We start from the raw sequence: 22558 nt of genomic DNA on the forward strand, positions 1-22558 counted from the left end.
AGGGTTTGTTTGGCTCACTGGACCGAGAGAATCGATAAAAACCCCTTCGTGCATGCACTTTGACATATTTTTGGTTTTCCTAGTCAGAATTAACAACATTTTATTTAAGAGCTGTTGAAGCAAAGGGAGAGAACGAATGTTTCCAGTTCCCCATGGCACAGTAGCCAAACAAACCTTGTAAAAGACGGTGCTATAAACTGGACCCCGAGGGCTGAAAAAGTGATTTATGTCCCACAAAGATAACTGGCCCATTGTCGAGGGTTTATATTTACAAGGGTGGGCGGTTTGCAACGTTGGTCTGTCCATTGCACCGTTTCCACATAAACCGCAAAACACGTCATCTCGGTAAATGCTGATAAACGTTGCAGTTCACACCCGTCGGACCGAGATTAATTAAATGTTTTTGTTGCAATGTGGCCAGATTTATCCAGGGATTGAAAAGGCAATAACCTGCAAATAGTATGTATTGCTATCCGATCGCAGTCACGTGAGAACCCACATTATTAACAATACCCTCTTGAATAAATTTATATCCCAGACCATAAAAACCCAGGAAACTTCTAGAGAAAAGTAAATTCGGAATATCTATATAAAGAACTGAAAGAAGAGAAAAGTGCAAATATATCTCAAAGATTTCACAGCTGGGGAATTCCTTAGTCGTTCAGAGTCTGGAACTATTTCCTGGAAAGAATTCCTTGGCTCTGCTGCTTTGTATTACCGAGGATCCTTACCTTCATGTGTGAGATAAATCCTTTAAGAATGGGTTTAATTTTCAAGCAGTCATATTTCTCTTCACGGAGTACAATCGGCTATTTGCCATTAAAACGAGGCCATTCTCGACCCTCGGCAGGATTAGCGATATGAAGTATAGCAGCACCATTATAACCTTAACCTCAAATCCCTTAAGGGCTGGCTTATATCAGGGAAATGGGGATATAGAGACTGTATAATATTAGTTGATAATGGTCTTGTCCACTATAACCAGCATCCAAAGTAATATACTCTATCAATTAATGGAAAGCAGGAAGGGAGATGAGAGCTGCAATTAAATTACTGTATTACGGGAAAATTGGTTATGCACATATGAAGCTCGGATAGCCAAATGAAGGAAAAATAATGCAAAATTAAATAAGCGGGAAGGCCAATAATGAAATGAATTTCAGTCAGCCATGACTTCAGATAATATTTATGACTTAAAATGACTTGTTTTTTTTGTGGTAGCTGATGGTTTTATGTGTGTGATATATTGTCAAAAATCTCCTCTTTAAAAAATTGCTCTGGATCCGGAGGCGTAGATATTAGTCAAATATTGGACATCCAAAGGTGTGAATACATCCAAAAATTGTTACCCTCTTCTATTTCGGTTTTTCAGTTACAGTACAAATTGTATGATGAAATCCACGAACGCAGTGTCCAAACCCAGCATGTAAATATGTGATCGTCACTTTGTTGACCGAATTTCTAACTTTACGTCTTCACCAACCAATTGAAAGCGGCCATTAAAAAGGCCAAGAAACCCAGAACCTAACTGAATGAGACATGCTACACCACTCTAACTAAATGAACCTGGACGACTGATCCTAAAGCCGAAAGCCTTTGGACCTGGTGCAAATGAGGAAAGTTACACAAAGCAAAGGGGAAATGCGCAAGATAAATGCGACAACAACGTGAATACAAAGAACTGGGACACATTTAGAGTTCATCAGCGAAGTTGCTGCTGCGAGTCCATTCATTATAGTTCATAATGAAAGGAGTTATTAAGTTTGCATTTTAGAAGTATTTTAGACTAATCCTTTGAAAGAAATTGCTAAAAAAAAATCATGGAAACAGTTCAAAAGAATGGAGAACGTGTCTCTGCTTTTGTTTGATCAATACTAGATTTAGCAATTTTGTCCTTGTGACACGCGAGCTTTTCATTTGCGTCATGTTTTGTGTGAAAATGTTCAGAATCTTAATTGGAATTTGACCAATCAAACTCAGCTATAATCAGCTCCTTTAAAGTTGTTTGAGGAGTGTCTGATCCAAACCTGACACACCATCCTACGGACAACGAAATCCGGAATTAAACCATTTTGCCGGACCGACCAGCTCCAATAAAGAGCCTTAATTAACTCCTCTGAAAGCTACTAATTAGACAGGAGGCGTGTTAAACGTTCGGGGGCGCTGGATATTAAAACTCCAAATAGAGCTGACCCGAAGAAACGAGGGTAATATGGCATGGTTGAGCTCCAACAAAAGACAAAACTCATTAGTTTTTCGGTCATCATTCTGACGTTTTAGCAGAGTGAGTAATGTTCCGGAAATATTTTAACTTGTTTTAAATGATTTTGCCTTGGGACGGTTAATGTAGGAAGTTGATTATTAAATGAGAAATGTATACTCTTAAAAAACTATAATGTCAATGCTCAAAGGCAGAAAATAATAGAAGGGAAAATTTAGTCTCCTTAAGTTGTCCGATCATGCTTTCCAGGCCCCAATAAATCCATTTCGTCAACGTCAGAAACCAATTTGATGACGCAAACAGAATTCTCGCCCGAGATATTTGCATATCCAGCTGGAAAATTGGGGAAAATAAGAACTTCCATTTAATTTCCGCGCCCGGGACTTTCCATCTATGGATTTTCGTTAAGCCCTTATAGCGAGCACGTTTTATGCTTAATTGTGTAATTTAAGATGGGTATAAATAGTCTTTCTCAGCTTAGAACAATAGATTATGTATTCTTAGAGGAATAGAGCTTCAGATTAAGTATAACTAGTAGTTTTGAATTAAAATACCACAGAGAAGGAAGTACACTTTAGGGGGATCTTTATTGTAATAAAAGTAAATATTAAATAAAAGTCACCTACGCTAATGATGATTGTGTAGATTAAAGCTTGCATTAGCAGCTCTAAATTTCCATTTATCGTCATTCGAATTTTTGTGTTAAAAAAAAACACCTACACTATTGGATTTTGATGTGATACATGAACTATATATAGTTATAGGAAAAATATATGACGTCCATATTTTCCCTTAGTATATGATCAACTCAAAGCAGGTTTTTCTTTGCTTCAATTGACACTTGTAATATAAAAAATGTATAAAAATTTATAATTTAGAAAAAAGACTTACATAACATAGAAAATTGATGTGATATACATATGACGTTTGCGTAGGAGTAGTTCAGATCAAATATTAGAATATGATATAATGTACCGTGCGGCTCTAAATTCAACCCCCCCCCCCCCCCCCTCATCACCCCTGTTAACTTTAACAAATTATTATTTTTTGAAAATTCAAAAACAGCATTAAATAGGTCAAAAAATATTATCTTTTGACATTTGTTTTTTCAATGTTGCTTACGTCACCGGTAACACAAAATGGCCAATGTTTTCAAATTGAAACATGGGTTACTTCAAAGGTCTTTCAAAACTACATTCAATGGTCTGTTGCGATTTAAAATCTACCGATTAGTTTTTGAAAAAACAGGTATAAGTTTGATAAAAAAATGCAATACAAACTCAGTTAAATAGTAGGTAAGCAATGAAAAAACTTGTTTGTTGTTAGGAAATTAGTTTGTTTCGAACTCATAAAAAGTCTTTGATTATTTTCATTTATTAATTTTTTTTTAACAAATACATGTTTGTCAGCACAAAAAGGAAAACAAACCAACTTCCTGTCAACAAACATGTTTTTTCATTGTTTACGTATCATTTAACTGAGTTTGTATTGCATTTTTTACCAAATATATACCTGTTTTTCTCAAAAAATAATAAATAGATTTTGAATTGCAATACACCATTGAGTGAAGTTTCGACAGACCTTTAATTTGAGGTGTCACTTGAGCTATGTTTCAATTTTTAAAAATTTGTAATTTTGCGCTACCGGTGATATAAGCACCATTAAAAAAAATAAACAAATGTCAAAAGATAGTATTTTTTGTCCTATTTAATGCTACTTTTGAATTCTTAAGAAATAGAAGTAATAATTTGTTAAAAAGCTAACAGGTGGGACAATAAAGGATATAGGATCAGAAAAAATAATCAGCCCTGTAGTAGATTTCCGTGGGGAACCGACATTTTTCCGCGACATGATTTAATCTGTCTCAAATATTACCAACGATACGTTTTCTTATATCATAACTAAAATACCGACTTCATTCCTTACAAAAATCAATCACTACCCTAGCAACAAAACTTGGAAATCGAGTTAGTCGTCCAAAGGGCGCTTTCTGCGTCATCTAAAGCCCTTATCAAAGTTAGGGTGACCGAAAGTTAAATACCATCAGTTTGTTTTCAAAGGGCTTTAAGGGAGTACATACATCACCCTAATTTCTTTGCGGCTGCAGGCTATTTGCACTTTTAACATGTTTCCACATCAGAAGGGTAATGGTGTTGGATTAATTACCCCAGTTAGTGAGGTTAATTGGGGAGGCAGATTAGGGGTATATTTTTATGATTTAATCAGAAAATTCCAGAGTGTTATAACACAGATTAGGCGGAGTTGGGAATAAACTTTCTTTGAAAATAACACACTCATATAATTCTCCCTTTCTCTTTCCAGGGGCTTGATCCAAATTTGGGATCCACAGGAGCAGTTTCCCACTTTGAGCCTCAAGTAGCCATTTTATGTGATGCAGGTCCTCGTGGACAAGAGGCGTATCAGCCTAAATACATGACAGAACAAGGGGAATGGGCCTCAGACCTTCGGTCTAAGGCTGTGTGCCTTAAGGACAAAATGGATATTTTGAATTACTGCAAAATGGTAAGAAAACTGTTTCAAAAACTCCGTAATTTGGTTACAAAATTACACATTTAAAGCCATAAATTCTGGATGGAAATTTATGTCTTCCCGCCTGTTGTGTTTGATGTATTCCGCAATAATGAAAATGAAATTAGTACTTTTCCACGCAATTTAAATTTGGATTAATTTATGGGGGGCTGATTTTAGGCCTTTTGCCAATTTATTTCTGGTACTACGTCAATAGATGTCATTTTATTAAAATTCTTGTTGCCTTTGGAATGCGCCTCTTCAATAACTTTTATGTAGTTCTGTAACTTAAAATATTATCTATCTGTTATGAGATTTTGAAGTTTACTGTGACATAAACAGACATGCTAGACAAGAAATTAATTCATCTAAAGAAGAAAATAATAATATAAAAACTAAGTAATATATGAGAAAAAAATTATTTAAACTAACCAATAATGTAAAATGTTCGCCTGAAATTTTGAAATTAATTCCGGAAAGATTAGATGTGTTCCAAGCGGATATCTGGCGATGCAAAATCTATTAAATAAATTAGCTGTTTTTGAGAAAATCTTTATTGCCCATGGAATCACTCTATACCACTGACGTTTATATGCCCTTATAACTTAAAATTCTCTCTATGAATCAGGAAATTTTCAAATTAGTTCTGAAATAAAGAGACTGAAGACTGAAGAAATAAAATCTAGGGAAAAATAGACAATTGAAAAAAATCGTAATTTACATTACAATACACTGTTTATGACTTTCTTGTAAATCTGTGGCGTAAAATATTCTCTGTAAATCTTTAAAATTTCAAATTAATTCAGGGAAAAAACAGAGGCATAACAGCCAAATGTCTAAAGATGTATAATCTAGGGAATAAATTTGGCAATATTTGAATAGATTTTAATTTCTTTAGAATTAAGTTCGTAATGAATAAATGCGTGCCAGACCAAAGCTTTAGAGATGTAAAATCTATGAAAAAAATTAGGAAATTTCTATAAAAATCCTAACAATCCTTATGTAATGCCTTTGTGTACGAAATGCCTTTGGCGCAAAAATTTTCTGTAAAAATCTTGAAATTCCTACTTCAAACTTCTACGGACTTCAAAACCAGAGGTGTTCTAGATAGTAATCTGGCTAAAAGGGAAATGCACAAATACATTCTAATAACCAGGGTGAAAAGTGTTTTTTCGTTTCTAATTGAGCTTTTTCCACCCTTCTCCAATTTTTCCAGAACTCTCAAGTACACAAGAATAATTCCTTCGGGAATTACCAAGCTAGTAATAAAACTTTATTTACCTATCTACTAAAAATGGGATTGCCTCTTAGACAGTTTCTCTCGTGCCGATTTAGCTTCGAAACTCGGCAAGTAAACTTCATTCCCTTAAATTAGAAACTTTCCCAAGCACCGACTTGAATACACTTTTCAGCTGCTTCAATTGAAAGTTTAAAACAGCTTCTTCTGTCACCCCTGTCAAGTTTTTCTACATTTGTCCCAAACTAAGGGCTTTTTATATCGCGTATCTTTAGCTTCAATTTCTCTTTTGCGTCCCTTCGTAAGTGTCTCATCAATCACATTTAGTTTACAGAAGAAAAACCGCATCTGGGCAACATTTTTTCCCGATACATCTCGCATTTCGTAGTCTCGGATATTTCCTGAAATATGTTTAAAGGCATTAGAGCTCTAAATCGAGCGCTCGGAGGAAATTGTTTTATAGATTAAGCCAGGGAAATTGTTCTGGAAAGCGAGAGTTTTATTGCTTTTAATATAAAGTCTCAAAAGATTTAATGTCTTTTCAGGTATATCCGAAGAGGGACATAACCAACATTGTGGAAAGCAGCCATTACTTGAAAATCAGCTCTTGGTGTAGGGCAGGGGCCACTCCAGGAGCTCAATCCAGGGGGAAATGCAAGACTGCCAGATGGGTCAAACCCTTCAGATGTTTAGGTAAGTGTGTATCAAATATTTACAATTTGGTGGCATTTGGCCACAATTTTCCTTGGACGTTCAAAATATAGTTTTTAAGGTCCATTTTGATGAGCAAACACGTTTTTTTATTGAGCGAAAACATAAAGTTGTTCATCAGGGAAATTAGGCCCAATTTGGGCTGCATCGACCCAAAACTGAAGTCTAAAATTAAGGTGTAATTTTGTGAAAAAATCCACTAATTTGGATATATATTATCCACATTTTGGGCCCTTTCCCAAAGGCCAAATAACCAAAATTCTGATTCAGAGCTTTGGTTTTTTTTTTTTAGTTAAACCGTTTAGAATCGCATATATCGGAATTGGGGAAATACTCAAGGGCCAAATGCAACCCTCATATGGGAATGATTACTTTTATCCCTTTTTCGATAACCTACGCAGTATTTGGAACCTGATAAGTTTTTTTACATGTTCTAGGTAAAAAGCTTACTTTAGAGAATATTCTTAAAGTATTCGCAAAACGGCCATTTGAAATCTATTATGTAGCAATAAAATCTTACCATTAAAGATTTTTTCAAAGTATGGCGTGCGCATCATAGAACTAAAATTGATTTCCCCTTGGTTCTCCTCCAAAACCTCTATTATTTATCTTTCGTAATTTGTCCTAGATTTAATGAATTTGATTTGCTTTTCAAATCTAATTTTTTTGGTAGTTTTGACAAATTCCATACAGGACTTCCCGAGTTTGGAGCCGTTCTTCAAAAATGCTAAATCCCGAGAAATCTTCTTGGAACAGTGTTAATAAAGGCTGTTGCTACATTTTGTATTAACCTCAATTTTGAAAGCACAGTTCTTAATTGTATCGGAAGAAAACTTGGCTACAATATTTGTAATTGCTAATTTCTCCACAATCTTTTCCATGAACTAAGTTTTCTTCTATATAGTCACAAACGTCACTTTCATTTTTCCTGGGAAGAACTCGGGGGTGAGTTTCGCCCTCAAATTTTTCTAATAATTTCCCTGGACACGAAAGAGGTTCATAGTAAACACGTCTTTTGTGTTAAGATAAGCACCGTGCTCGTTAAAATAATGAAAACTTTTAGTTAGCATTTGTTTAATCAACACCGGATCTATCAGGCTGTAAAATGGCTCAGAAAAGAAGTACAATCCTCCATGAATCCCGTTCTGAGACATTAGTTTCCTATAGATTATAGAAGCAAATGTCCTAATTCCACTTCTATTGTCATATTCAGATGTAACTTTCCAATGAGGAATTTTGACTCTAAACAAGCCACATTTCGCCTTTGCCAGTAAGACTACTTCCACTTTGCATATGCCAAGTAAAGATACTATTGATACAGTGATTATGAAACAGATGAAAACCTTGCTTATGTGGGTTTACTCCATTGATCTTGAACGCTACGCACGATATGATCATAACCTGCACTGAATTTCAACTGCATGACCGGGGTTTTAATAGACATTGGCATGCCTGGAAAAAATTGATGATGGGGTTTAATTGAAATGTATTAGCCAATAGACAGGATCGTACTAGAGCCAGACACAAAGGAAATTTTATCTGAAAAATACGATGGAATCAACTCCAACTGAAAAATACGATGGAATAAGGAAGGAGATTTAAGAGATTGGAAATCTTTTGAGGAAGTTATGTCATCAATTTTTCATTCAAAATCGGTGTAACGAGTATGAGAATTTTAAAGGTTTTTTTCTTTAAACAAACTCTGCAAGGCAATTTGCATGATTTCTCTTAAAAAGTCTTTCTAGGAATAAACTTATCAAATGTAGAGGAGAATATTCAGGATTTTTGATATACACTTTATTGGGTTATTCAGGAATAACTTGTACTATTTCTAACCCTGAATTTTCAGGATTTTTAATAAGCAACTGACTTTAGAATGCGATTTTTATGATTGACTGCAACTTATCGTCTTTCAAGATTGAATAGGGATTTACATTTGATCATTTTATCGAGATGATTTTATTCGTTAATGATACTCTCTTCAAAACTGGGGACCTACGTACTATTTTAATTTCCAAAAGGAAAGAGAGTGTACACATTTCGAATATTTATTATAACTACTTTGAAAGAATGCAAACACTATTGATTTTTTAAGCAATATCAAACAGAGCGAACCCTTTATTGATGACATTTTGTTGAAGGATTGTTAAAATTTCCAGCAAACGGTCAACGGTACTTTCCCACGTGAAGTATGTTAAGGGATTTTAATTTTCTGTACCTTTCCAAATGTCTCTCAACAAGAGATTTCTCACCCATCATTTCATGTCTGAATACGAATGAGAGAGGGCACCTTATAACGAGTAGAAAGCCCGTCATGGTGTGGTACCACTGCGAAAACCGCTACCCGTTGTGTGCGGGTTTAAAGGAAACCATGTAACGGTATTTGATGATACGTAAACCTCGTGCAGTGGCGTTGTTATGATGTAGAAATATATGTGGGAACAGAACGCCACTGATGTTTGTAATATGTAATACTTTCCTTTGCATTTTAAAGTGGTTTAGAAAATTACATGATTTGTTACTAAAAGTAAATCAGTTATAACAGAGAATATAAACATTTATAAAGTGTCAAATGCGCATTGAGGCGTAAAGTGTATTTCAGTTAATGTTGAATATACGGAAGACAACAGTTATTTTTTCCTCATTAAGAGAATTCTCAACTGAATTTATCTCGCATTTTTTCAAAAAGATGTATTTTGTCAAGTATACCCGCGGGTATTAAATTTATTTCCAATAACGTCAAGGACCTATTTTCTATACTGAGCAAGGAATATTTGATTCAAGAATGTTCGATTCTTGGCTAGATAATTGGACTTTTTTATATACAAACACCAGGAAAATTTCGTCCAAAAGTTGTCAAATCTACGGGTTATTTTGTAGAGTTCATGTAAGTGTTTTTTGAGACTCAATTCCCACTACATTTCGGATTCTCTTTTTAATGTAAAAAACTGCATAATACGTACTTTTTGTCATCAAATTTTTATGTAAAAGAAGAATAATTTGGATCGACACTTCACGAGGATTTTAGAAACATTCTAAAAATTCTCTATTTTAAAAATCTCCCTCAATGCTCAACATAAATCCAGATCTAACCATTTTCATGGGCATAGATGTGTTCTCACTGAGAGTAAACCCGAAGTTATTAAGAAGAAACATCAAATCCACTTTCGTTTGCATTATTCCAAAGTGCAGGCCTGAAGGAACACATTTATTACATTCTAAATTATTTAAAATGTTCATATACACCAACGCACGTTTTTAAGCCTTCCCCACAGAGCAAATAAGGGAAATCTAGCTTGAAATCTACATTTTCTTCGTTGAATCTCTCGGGGTCAAACTTTTCTGGAATAGGATAATATTCAGGATGGGGTAATATGCAGGTCCAAATGGGAATTGCAACTATAGTTCCTTTATTAATGGTGACATGTGTGTTAAGGGTTTTGTAGTTCTTGGGACACTCTCGGTAAATTGCTTAGTGCTGGATATCTCCTTTAGTTGAAGAGCTGTCGTTTGTGGCTCCTTGGTTGCTCAAATAAAGCAGCAAATATATGAAATCTTTGCGCAATATTTGCTTTTATTTTTTCTTGTCTGTTTAATACTATTACTGAAGAAGTTTGTTACTTCTGATTGATTTACTTTATAGCCCAAATTTGCCAAAAGGCCCCAGAGGAAGCAACTGCGAAATCCAAATCTTAAAGCTGCTAGGAACAGCTATTTTAGTACCATACTTTCTAAACTGATTTTCCGGATCTTCCATGTAGTAACATTCAGTCCCAAAAGCACCGCTGCTGATAATTTCAGTGGTAAACCTTGGAACTATCTCTTTAATGGCAAAAATCTCCCCATTCTCAGCATATTTCGAGACCCGTAATTTTATCCACAAGGGTATCACCCATTATTTTCATTTTTCCGGAAATGAGTGTAGGAACCAGTTTAGTTTCCAGACACCTCCAGCTCTCATGCTCTAAGCCGGATCAATTCATTGTTAGGACATTTTTGGGTGGAGGAAAAGTTCCATGTGCCATGAAATCTTGAAAATCCGTCGTCGGTATTTGCTTGATCAAAGCTGGATCGAAAAAGATATACAAAATTCCAATTCAACGGAAATATCAAAAATCACAAGTTCCTTGATAATGGCGAATGAAGTTACTTCATTAAAATATTTATTGTCCACTCAAATCAACCAGGCTGCCATCTAACGCAATCTGTCAAATTACAGAATTACGACTGCCATCTATCGAGATGAGTAGGTAATTTATCTTCTCCTGCATTGCTTTTAATTTCTAAGGTTTTTTGATTATTTTTTGTGTATTTTAAGTACGTTTTTGATGCGAAATTCGTTAAAAATCAATCGATTAACGATGTAAGAGTAGTGTTGTTGCTCCTAGCAAAGTTTGAACATAGAACGAAAATCGAAAATGTCTTTTGACTCGTTCTGTCCCGTTGTCAATGCCGCGATTGGGAGAAATTTCCAGCTATTTTTAACACCACCATCCCGTAAACGTATCTTTTTCTTCGCTTTTCTTGAGTAAAATAATTCCTCTTCCTATCGTTCTTCAATTTATTCTATTCTCATTTCTCCTTCTGGAAACAGGGTTGCATTCCATCGCTCGAAGGGATTTCTACAAACTTTTTGCAAATAAAACATCTTAAAAAACCTTTGAATATTCATTTTGTATTACGTTATAAAAAATATATAACTTAAATTATCAATATATAAAAATATATCAAGGTAGAACAGTTATCCTTTCAGTCAATTTGAATCTAAACCTTGTCAGCATCTAGCCATACTTCCCCATCAACAGCCAAAATAAAGCTCTTGGGGTTCATTTTAATGGGTGTGGCTGTGTTCTCATTAAGTGAAAACTTGAAGTTGCTCAATAGTGAAACTAGACCAACTTTGGTTTGCATAATACCAAATCTGAGACCTAAATCCTTGAATAATGTAGTCAATATTCAGAATAAAATTTGAATTGTTATACCAATGCACATTCTGGGCCCTTCTCCAAAGGGCAGAAACGTGAAATCAGGTCTTGAGGCCTTGTTCTTTTCATCAAATCTGTCTGGATCGAATACTTCTGGGTTTGGGTAATATTCCGGGTCCATTTGAAGCCCCCAGACAGGAATTGCGACAAGTGTGCCTTTGTCAATTATCACGTTTGTGTTGGGTACTCTGTAATTTTTCGAACACTTTCTGGGTAAAATAGGCAAAGGAGGGTACTTTCTCAGTGTTTCTGGAATAATATGGGTTAGAACTAATATTAAATAGATGACTAACATACCATTAATTACATTATCTAGATAAGGCATATTCATTATAGCATCATAAGTCATTTTTCCGTCGTTTCTATCCAAAACATTTTGAATTTCTCTTCTCAATTTGTCCTGGATTTCAGGATTTTCAGCCAAAGAAAGCAGGGCAAAAGTCATGGTGGTGGAAGAGGTCTCAAATCCAGCCAAAAAGAAGATGAAGCATTGGGCAATGATGTCATCTTCAGAAATTACAGGAAGCTCCTTTTTTTTATTTCCATTTAATGTAGATGACCCATTACTGGTAATTTCTTGATTTTTGAGCTGCAGCAACAAATGCATGAAATCCTTTCGGAAAATTTCGTTGGTTTCCCTAGATTTGATGGTCTCCTTAACAACATCGATGAAAAACTTCGATATTTTGTTTCCGTTTATTTTAAACCCAACCGTTGCTAGAAAATCGCGGGGAAATAAAGATACGATAACCCTCTTCCATGGATTAATATTAAACACTGCAGCTCCATTCTTCCTGAACTCATTATCAGGCTCTTCCTGAGAGTTACATTCAATGCCAAAAGCACAACTTGCAATAATGTCAGTAGTAAACCTAGCCACCACTTCTTTTATCGTAAAACTTTCCTTATTATCCGCAAATTTCGCCACAGCCTTCTGTAACCCATCAGTTTTCTCCAAAAGAGTTTCAAACATCATCTTCATCTTCCCGGAAGTGAAAGTGGGGGTCAATTTGGTTCTCAAATACTTCCACTGCTCCCCCTCCAAATTAAACAAATTCATCGTGAGGGTGTCTTTGCGGTGGTGATAAGTTCCGCGCCCCATAAAGTAATGGAAATCCTTAGTCATTATTCGTTTGATCAAACTTGGATCTATGGGCAAGTACACAGGTTGAGTAAATCTGTATAAACCTGCGTGAGTTTTATTTTGTAGCTTCAGTTTGTTGTACGCGGCTTTGTTGAGGTCTCCCACACTCAAATTTTCTTTTACGTTAGAGGAGAAATATCCGAAGAAGCGATCTGTGGGCAAATTTACAACTCCTTTCCTTTGCCAGTAGGTATGACGCCATTTCACGTATGCGAAGAATCCCACCAAAACGAGAACCACATAAAGAAGGATCATAGTGATTTGTAACGTCACTAAAACACGACACAGTAGACTATTGATGAGAAGCCCTTGTTTCCGTTAATTTTAGTGGGTAGCCTTGATCTGAGATAATTTTATCTGTATAGTCAGGTGTCCAATGCATATAAATTGATTTCGCTGTCCATGACAGAGGTTCATAAAGGTTTCTAACAGTTTGTTATTAGATGCATATAGAGAGCTTATTATGGGCTAGACCATGAGTAAAAGCTTTTAGTTTTTGAGGAATAAAATAGGTAGAGCTACATAGAACCCTCGACTATTTTTTCCACCAATCGCTTGAGTTGTTATTCAATGATAAAGGTTGGAAAACTGCTGAGGTTCGATGACAGTGCGCATTGCTAAATCTACGAAAATGTGAAGGTGCTCTGAATCATCCATGGAGAAAATTTTTGTACACAAAGTGTTGAATACACACAGTCTTCGATGCACACATTTATGAAACGAGATTTTTCTTCTATTCCTACATAACATTTTTACTAAGAAATGAAATCTTTAGACTAATTAATCCCTTTTTATTCCAAGTAAGTCTAAAATACTGCAAGGAGCTGAGCAACCCTCTCTAAATGGTTTCTCTTTTTTGAGTTAAACTGTAAGTAAATTGTTTATAACAAATTATATGAACATTTTGGTATTGCTAACTGGTTTAAAGATGAGATTTAATTGCCAAAAACGGGAGGAATGAAATTTTAAACAGTAAATTGGTGATAAGTAAAAAATCTTAAATGGATATTTAATTTTTATCAGGGAGAAATTATGAAACTTTGAGATATTTTAGAAAATTTTATTTTTGGTGATTTCAAGATAAATTTTGCTGTTCCAGTGCGGCTCCGACATTTAAATCTTTCGTTTAATTCATTTCATTTAATAGACTTTGTCAAATTCAGAGGCGTACAATACCTTTAAAGATCTGAAATTAGCAAAATTAATAGTAAAATATAGGAGTTGTTTCGAATTGATTTTAGTGCCCAGCTTGCTCCATTTTAACTACGTTCTTGCTTTTAATCAATTCAGGTAATAATAAATTTTAATCTTCCGCTGGAATTTTGTGGAAATTAAGAGTTCAAATATCATTGGCTTTGGAACTGGAAATTTTAAAAATTTTCGAAAATGTGTAATAGTTGTACACTCAATTCCAGCTCAGTTGGATTCTTAAATACATTCCTGATTTTCGTGACTTTGAGGGACAGTTATTTTGAGTTATTAGAGAATAAAATGCGCAGATTTCATTGGCGTGCATTATTTTCAAAGGCTATTGTGAAGTTTTAAAACTTTTCAAAATTTGTCATGAATTTCCCCACTCAGTTTCTCTCTAGTACTTCCTTGATTTTTACCATATCGAAGCTCAAGTTTGAAATTTAAATCTTTAATTTTTAGACACTAGAATGAGCAGAATTCAACTGAATAAAACATTTATTTTCTGCTAGAAATAGTTTTGATTTTTTTGCATTTACACAGCACTAGGTACGATGAATATCAACTAAGTAATAAATTTGCATTGTAAATTATAAAAATACAAAAAGGAAATTTGATTAGACAATTACAAAAGGAAAATTTGCAATGCATTGCTTGCAAATTTCCATTTTTTAATTTTATTCCTTACTTCATATTCATTGTACCTATTTCTGCGTAAATGCTAACAATTCTAAACTTGAGTATGATGCCTCATTGGTGTACATCGTTTGCACAGGCAGTAAAAAGTAACTACAAAAATCGAAAATCCTTTACTACTATTACTGAATTCCAAGTGAATTTTTGACCGTTCTAATGCGTTTCAAATTTTGTCATGTTGAAATACAAATTAAAAATTTGAATCTCGAATTCATAGAGAATAAAATTACCACAAGTCGTTGACATAAATTTATAACTTCTAATTATTGCAACGAATTTTTACTAATATGAACTAACCTGAAGAAATATTTTAAGAGTAGTGAGATATCTTCGAATCCAGAAGTTATAGCATAACCACGCTTTCATTTTTATCTAAGCACCCTAGACAATAATAATATACACAAAATAAGCATTTTAAAATGTACGGTATTTTACAATAAAGAAAAGTTCGTATTTCCCCATACCTTTTTTACGTCAACCAAAATATTTCCTTCTAAATGCAGCAAAAAGCTGCTCTTAGAGATTTGAATGGGGGGTGGAGTCTTGCTGTTCAATTTGAATTTGAAATTCTTCAACATGGCAGTAAGTCTCAATTTAGCCTGCATCATGCGGAAAAGAAGACCTAGAAAAATCCAAATATCAATTTATGTTTATTAGGTTTCAGTAAATAATGTTTATGTACCAACACATATTCTCCGTAAAAATGTAAAGTGTGTTATCTTCTGCATGTTTTCAGAACAAAATCTATCTGAATCGAAAGCTTCTGGACGGGTATACTGGAATTTCCACTTTTATTCTTTTTTCAATTATAAATTTATGCGGGGGACTCTGTAGTTTTGAGTGGATATTCGGGGCAAGGCTGGCAGAAGAGGGTACTTCCTCAAGGCCTCTTAAAACCAAATTCAACATTACAATTTTATACGATCTCTCACTTTTTACCATTAATAATCCATTCCAAATATTGCATATCCAAAATAGCCTCAGATGTGAACTTCCCTTCGTGTCTTTCTAAAACATTATTGACTTCAGCTCTGGCTCTTTCTTGCAACTAATCATTCTGAGCCAGCTCATATAAAGTGAACATAACTGGAAGAAATTTAAAATGCTACAAAAATTAACACGAAGCACTGGGCTATGCTGTCATTTTCTGTAAGCTTTGACCCGATTTTTTCATTGGAATGTCGCCTTGCAAATTCTTCATCTTCAGTTCTATCATCAGATACATGAAATCCTTTCTGAAAGTATTCTTCTCCTCTGTAGTTTTATTAATTTTCGGGGTAAGATTCACGAAGGAATTCTCGATTTCAGAACCATATCTTTTGAAGTTCAAATCAGCCAGAGGGTGGTTTGGAAAAATGTTTGGAATCTCTAAAAAGAAATTTCAATTGTTTTTTTTTTCTGAAAAAATCATCTGGTTCTTCTAGGGTATTACACTTAATCCCAAAAACGCGGCTTCCATTGATGTCAGTAGTGTATCTTGCCAACATATACTTAATATTGCATTCAGCATGTTTTTAGCGTATTGATCGGGCGATTTCTTCAAAGCTTCAGCTTTCTCGGAAAGGATCTCAAACTTTATTTTTGGTTTCCCAGGCATAAAAGTTAGGGTCAATATTTGCCTGGGATGCCGCTAAATCTCCCCTTCAATGTTAAACAAATGGATAGTTAAAATATCTTTGGGGTAGTGGTATATTGCACGGTCCATGAAATACTTAAAATGTTTCACTAGCAATGTTTTGATTAATCATGGAAGTCGTTCTACGTTCCTAATGGAATATGCGTAATAACGTTAAGTTCTTAAACAGATTAGGTAAGTATTTGAATTGCCCACAGATCACAAGATATAATGAGATTGCAATAATTTTTTCGAAAAATTCCCAATAAAGTATGTTTTCTCACACGTATGGCAAAAGAGTAATATTCTGTTGAAATTGTGATTACCAGTAATGTAAGTAAAAAATCTTTTTTTTATAGTATACATCTCCAAAAGGAGAAATTTACTCGTTAAAGTTTATTTTGGCGACACACATAAATATCAATTTTGCTTTAAAGATTTATTATAATTGTTATTCCCAAAATAAACTGATAATCAAAACATTGTCTCGTCTACAAAATCAACAATAGATTTGAGTGTTGACCCATAATTTGCATTGGCGGGATCCGGTTGTTTGGCTCTGTCATGATGATTGTTTTAATTGAATCCTAACTAATCATTGTACGCCGAGGCGTGAAAGGTAATCATTGTAGAATCACAGCAGATTTTAGCTTTTAATTGTTTCTTGGCTTTTCTATGAAAATTTTTCCTTGAGAAGCTTTTGCCATTCAGTTATCAGAATTGGTTCACATGCTTTTGTCAACATATCAACAGGAACGTATCTGAATACGCACATTATCTTGCTCCTTCAATTGGTGACACACTGTTTGCGAAATATTGCCACTTCAGTTTTTCCAAAAAACTGTAATTTTGGGGAAATTTTACAGTAATAAACCACCACTACAGGATAATATTCGAAATTTTGTCTTTTTTCCTAAGTTTTTTAATGATGTCAAAAAAATAATGACAATTGGGAATAAACATAAAAATATTCAATTTTTTTCGATTTACTAAATTCTCAAATATCTGTTTTCAGCTTTTACACCTAAACTAAGAGACTTCCTCTGCACGTGCAATTTAGAAATATGTTGGAGCAAAAGGGACCTACATTCTCGCAAAAAAATATGAAGCTTAGTCTAACAGTTTTTGAAAAAAGTCGCAATAACCGCGTTTATTGTGAGTCAAATTTGCAGGATTCTAATTCTGCTATTATTAGAGAGACACGATTTTATTGAAGGCACAACTTGAAAAATAGCAAAAGGTGACTCTATTTTTTCTCTTTAAATTGTCTTATTAAATATGTATAACAGCTATGTCGTTGAAGTAAGTTGTTAGGGTGGAAAAGTGAATATGCAGCTTTTGGACCTGGAAACTGGAGTTTGAGACGCCTTAACCACAAGACACATCTAAAATAGAAGAAAAGACTGTCATGAATGTTTTATGCACATTTTATATTACTGTTTTCAAGATATCGGCAGTTCATTGAAAGATAGTCGACAAAATAACAAAAAAAAATGCATTTTGTTAAGAATTTTCCGGTGAAAAATCACCTCTGGAAATAATTATGAGACATTTTTTCGGTATATTACAATGAAGTCTAGAAAGTGGTGCCAACTAGAGATTATCCCCAGATGTTTAAACTTTTCAACCCCCTTTTGAAAAATGTTCAAACATCAGTTTTCGATTCCTAACACTTAAATAAAAGTTTCATTGTTGTAGAAAGTTACTTTTAGTTACTGTCATTTTTCAAAATGTTAAGTTTTATGAGGTATTTTAAAGATATTTTGCAGTGTTCAGAAATGCAGCTGTTTACAACGCTACTGGTTGACGGAAATGAAGTTTAATGCACTTCTATCGGATCTATTTTAAAATCGCTAGAAAGTTTATCAAACTGACCCCGTATCTCAGAAATGAAAAGATATATTTCAACACCATTTACATGGCCATTATTTACATACCATTAATTTGAACTGTGTTTAACCCAATTTCTCTCCTAGATCCTGAGATATCGGAGCTCGAAATTTTAGGAGCAAGTAAGACAATAATTGATTACGTTTAATTCGTTGATATACGTTCTTGTCCCTTAAGAAATCAGTGTGCTTGCCTGGGATTTCAATCAATAATAGGTGCACCAATGGATTTATTAATAAAAAAGATATTTTTAACATTTTTATAATGTGGATGAAATATCATTTCTTTTACCTATGCACATTCTTGGCGTTGGCCCTTCTCCAAAGGGTAGAAATGTAAAGTTTGACCTTTAAACTTTGATGTCTTCGCTAAATCTGTTTGGATCAAGAACTTCTGGATATGGGTAGTATTTTGGGTCCAGATGTTGTCTCCACGCTAGTAACCCTAACTAAGATTATGACAATTCCGGGGATTTTGTAGGGTTTGATGCACACTGGCGGAATACTTGGACCCGCAGGAAACTTCCTTAAAGTCTTTAAAATAATTTTTTGAAATTAAAAAAAAATTCTCCTCCAGTGGGAAAATTACCGTTAACAACTTGATCTAAATATTCCATTAATTTCCATTCATTTCCATGATTGCTTGGTAACTAACATTGCCTCCGTGCTCGTCCAGAATCCTGGCAATTTCCTCTCTCAATTTTTCCGGAATTTCTAAATTTCGACCAAGCTCTCAAAGGGCGAAAATCATGGCTGTTGAAGAAGTCTCGAATCCAGTCAAAAAGAAAACGAAACATAGGGCTATAATGTCGTCTTCAGATAATTGGTTTTTGAGCTCTAAAGGCAACTGAATGAAGTCCTTTCTGTATATTCCCTAAGATTCTTTCGATTTTATTGTGTTTTTGACTAAGTCGACGAAAAAGGCATTGACATCAGAGCTTGCTACTTTAAAGCGCGGTGCTGCAAGAATAGCTACAGGTGTTACCACAGTTAGATGTGCCTCTATGCTCTTTGAGGCGCCGTCGTTTTCTCTCCATATTTTTTTAAGTGATTTTCCTGGTCTGGCGTGGAGTTACACTCAATGCCAAAGGTGCAGCTTCCAATTATGTCAATGATAAACGTGGCTGAAATGCCTTTAATTGCAAATGATTTTTGCTTCTCTTCGTGCTGTTCCAATGTCTTCTCCGAGGGAAAAGGTTTTTCCATTATAGTCTCAAACATCATGTTCATTTTCACCGAAGTGAGAGTCAGTTTGGGTCTAAGAGACCTCCACTTCTCCCCATCTAAATTGAACAAATTCGTTGTTACCACATTACTAAAATGGGAATGCATTTCGTGGGACGTAAAGTGATTGAAATCCTTCTAAATTTTATTAAGTGCAGATCCAGGGGAATGAAAATTGAGGCCCAAAAGACGTAAATGCCTCCAAATTTACAATTCCTGTTTCTAAATGCGTTTTAAGCATTCACTGAAGCTTGCCCAAATGCGATTCCGCTGAACTCTAAATTCTTTGTAACACCAAAGAGAAACTTTAGATCCGGTGCTGGGACGCCCTTATTTCTCCAGTAGATTTGACGCCATTTTATGCACAAAATTATTGTTGTTAACGCTAAAATTAGGGCAAACGCGAACATTGTTTTAACTCGCTGCTTAATGCAACTCGAATGAGTGCAAACTAAGATTGTTGGGACCCTAGTAGGTTCCATGGCCGTAAATTTTGGAGAGATTTCGCACGGTCATGCTGTTTTTTAGTTGAAGTAAGCCCTGCTAAGTCTCATCAGTTACAGTCGAAACTGGCGTTTCGAAATTTCCTTAATTGCACATAATTTATTTATCTAACCAGTTACGCGGGTGTGCCACTTGCGAAGTCATCGTAATTTTACTTATTTCAGATTCGACAATATCTGGAAATTAAAAAATATTAATTTCGATCAGATTTTGGCTGCATTTCCAATTTATACTGAATCGAAAGGAAATCTCTACATAGAGCGAAATAAAACAGCTCCAATACATCTCTATCTACTTGACGATCAATTTTTATTGCAAAACCATTTGCTGGTGACGAATAGCTCGTTGCTGGACAGGATAAATGGCTGCAATTACTGGAAAAGGGCTGGAGTTGCATTTATAAATCCGACAAAGCAGTGTTTATAGGACGAGTAAAAGGGGTATTAAAGCTTTTTTAAATTAGAAGATTTATCAAGACAGAGAAAAACTCTCGCTTGCTTGAAAATGCACACAAAACGTCTTATTGCGAATTGTTGCTTACTAAGAAATCTGTACGAGGGCCTTGGCAGCAAATACGCATCTTTATGGGGCAGTAAACTGACAGAAAAATTTCCCTTAGAAGCGTCTTTCCGCGGGCCATTTATATGGATTTATCGAGTATATTCGACGTTTTATTATCTGGATTTATTGGGGATGTAAAATTGGAAAAGGTATAGGTAAGAAAAGAGTTCTGTTTTACTAGGAAAATAAAATGGTTTCTGTCTTAAACGAGACCTCAAATATTTCTTCTCCCCTTTTAAATCCAGGAATTCTCCGGCTGCAAAATCTGTAAGTTCCCAAAGACGAATTTTCTCACTTTCACTTCGAACTGTGCGCCTTTTGTGCGTCGAAATTGTAACCTCGACTTTACAAAATCGCCTCAGTTGACGAGCTCCAGAATAAAAATAAAAAATATTCTCGCTTTCGTCTATGTGCACCACACCACACGTTTCATTCAGTTTGCCGACGTGTGCACCACACGTCTCATTCAGTTCGCCGACGTTCGCATTTTCGCAAGCAAACTCACTCTCGCTCGTAATTAAAAACTGTAAGTTAGGCGAACACCCTCACTTGTCAAGCAAGCGGACCGTGATCGCGAATTTGTAAGTTTAGTGGTTCAAGCGCTCTCAGGACCGTTGTCGAACTTCCTCAATTCGAAAAACGAAAACTTTTGCTCTATTTTATCGCGACAAAGCTCTAGCGGATTTAATCTCACTTTCGACTCTGGGTTCCTCCCACTTAAACTGGTGCAACGGAACTGGGAACAGCAAACTCGGGAACAACTAACAGAGTCATTTATTTCATTGTTAAATAATGCACCTCGATTAGGTTTACAAAAATGAAGAACTGGGTTAAATATACGTCGACGCGATAATTCGACCAAGAGAGGGTTTACAAGCATTGTGAAGTTCTTAAGTACTAAGACCGGGGGCTAACACACATAGGCGTGCGGCGGCTAAGACGGAATTATCGGCTAATTTATTGCCTTCCTTTTTAGAACGTGATATTTAGTTATATGGCGAGATGGACCTTCTGTTATTATGTTACAGTTACCGATTTAGCGGGGCGGGGTTGTACTTAAATTCTAATTCTTGCAAGGAAAAGGGCTTTGAGGGGGGTGAGAGTTTTATCACACAGGGCCACACGTTTTCGAAAATAATGGAAACCGAAACACCCATGCGGGGTATATTGCCAAAAAACGGCGATGTTCATAGGCGTAACATGAGAGCACATCACTTTGGGCTCATTCTTCTTCCGTTTCAATTCTAGCTTCATTTAGATGCATTACTCTTACTTTCAATTTTTGATTTAGCAATTCTCACTATCCTCTCTTATAATTTGTCAACTGCAACTGTGAAATCCCCGCGAAGCAGATTTGCTTGCAAGCAAGTGGTCAATGATAACTACCGGAGATTTGATTTTTTTTCTTGTTTTAACATAGACAGTACAGCGTTCAAAAAAGTACTCGTTAGTCCCAATAACGCCCAAAAGCTCTACCAAAGATTAAAGGGTTCCAGACAAAGATCTGAGAGTACGAAAAGGCACTCGCGTGCATTCTCATTTGGGGTTTTCCTAAGGGCACCAAATGTTTATCACCCCCGACCCAGAGAGGTTTGGACCAGGCAGATTCGGTAAGGACAACAAGGGAAAAGGGACTGTTTTTATTACCCTTTTGCTCTTCGGCGAAGGGCCTCACCTGTGTATTTGCAAGTAAACTTTTAAAATGATTGTTGAGTCTAACTTTGGCGTTGCAGGAATCCGGTTTAGCGTAACGTAATATAAAGTGGACTTAGTGTCCCTTTTAGGGAATTTCAAAGATACTCTCGTATCTGAAAGTTTGAAACAACTAAGATTTTGATATCTAAAATATTCATTTACGAGAATTCTTATGATATTAAAGGTAATTTGCAGAAATTTGGGTTTTAATTAACATTAAAGGTTCCATACCATCTGAAATTTTCTGGCAAAAACCCACAAGGTGCTCTAGGAATTTAATTTAATCCACCACGCATCCAGGCTCCCTAGTTTCTAAATTAAAGAATTTCGGAGACTCTCGCGAATATAAATGCATC

General features: G+C 35.2%; 3 protein-coding genes across 4 annotated transcripts in view; 1 reads left to right on the plus strand and 2 right to left on the minus strand.

Annotated features, from left to right (window-relative positions):
• The window catches only part of Appl (amyloid-beta-like protein), a 42780-nt gene that overhangs the window by 14767 nt on the left and 5455 nt on the right, over positions 1–22558 (plus strand). For both annotated transcript variants that reach the window (XM_066389700.1, XM_066389701.1), the window contains exons 2-3: positions 4544–4744; positions 6533–6680. In XM_066389700.1, coding sequence (XP_066245797.1) covers positions 4544–4744; positions 6533–6680 — 349 coding nt within the window. The remainder of the gene's footprint in view (positions 1–4543; positions 4745–6532; positions 6681–22558) is intronic.
• Positions 11362–13114, minus strand: LOC136408618 (probable cytochrome P450 6a13). Its single transcript, XM_066389715.1, has 3 exons — positions 11981–13114; positions 11681–11932; positions 11362–11626 (listed from the first exon to the last, which is right to left on the minus strand). The coding sequence occupies exons 1-3, from the start codon at positions 13080–13082 to the stop codon at positions 11463–11465; spliced, it is 1518 nt and encodes a 505-aa protein (XP_066245812.1). The 5' UTR covers positions 13083–13114; the 3' UTR covers positions 11362–11462.
• LOC136408688 (cytochrome P450 6a8-like) lies at positions 18952–19550 on the minus strand. The gene is made up of 2 exons (XM_066389815.1): positions 19227–19550; positions 18952–19092 (listed from the first exon to the last, which is right to left on the minus strand). The coding sequence occupies exons 1-2, from the start codon at positions 19548–19550 to the stop codon at positions 18952–18954; spliced, it is 465 nt and encodes a 154-aa protein (XP_066245912.1).

This window comes from Euwallacea similis, chromosome 4, assembly GCF_039881205.1.
Source record: "Euwallacea similis isolate ESF13 chromosome 4, ESF131.1, whole genome shotgun sequence".
Taxonomy (NCBI): domain Eukaryota; kingdom Metazoa; phylum Arthropoda; class Insecta; order Coleoptera; family Curculionidae; genus Euwallacea; species Euwallacea similis.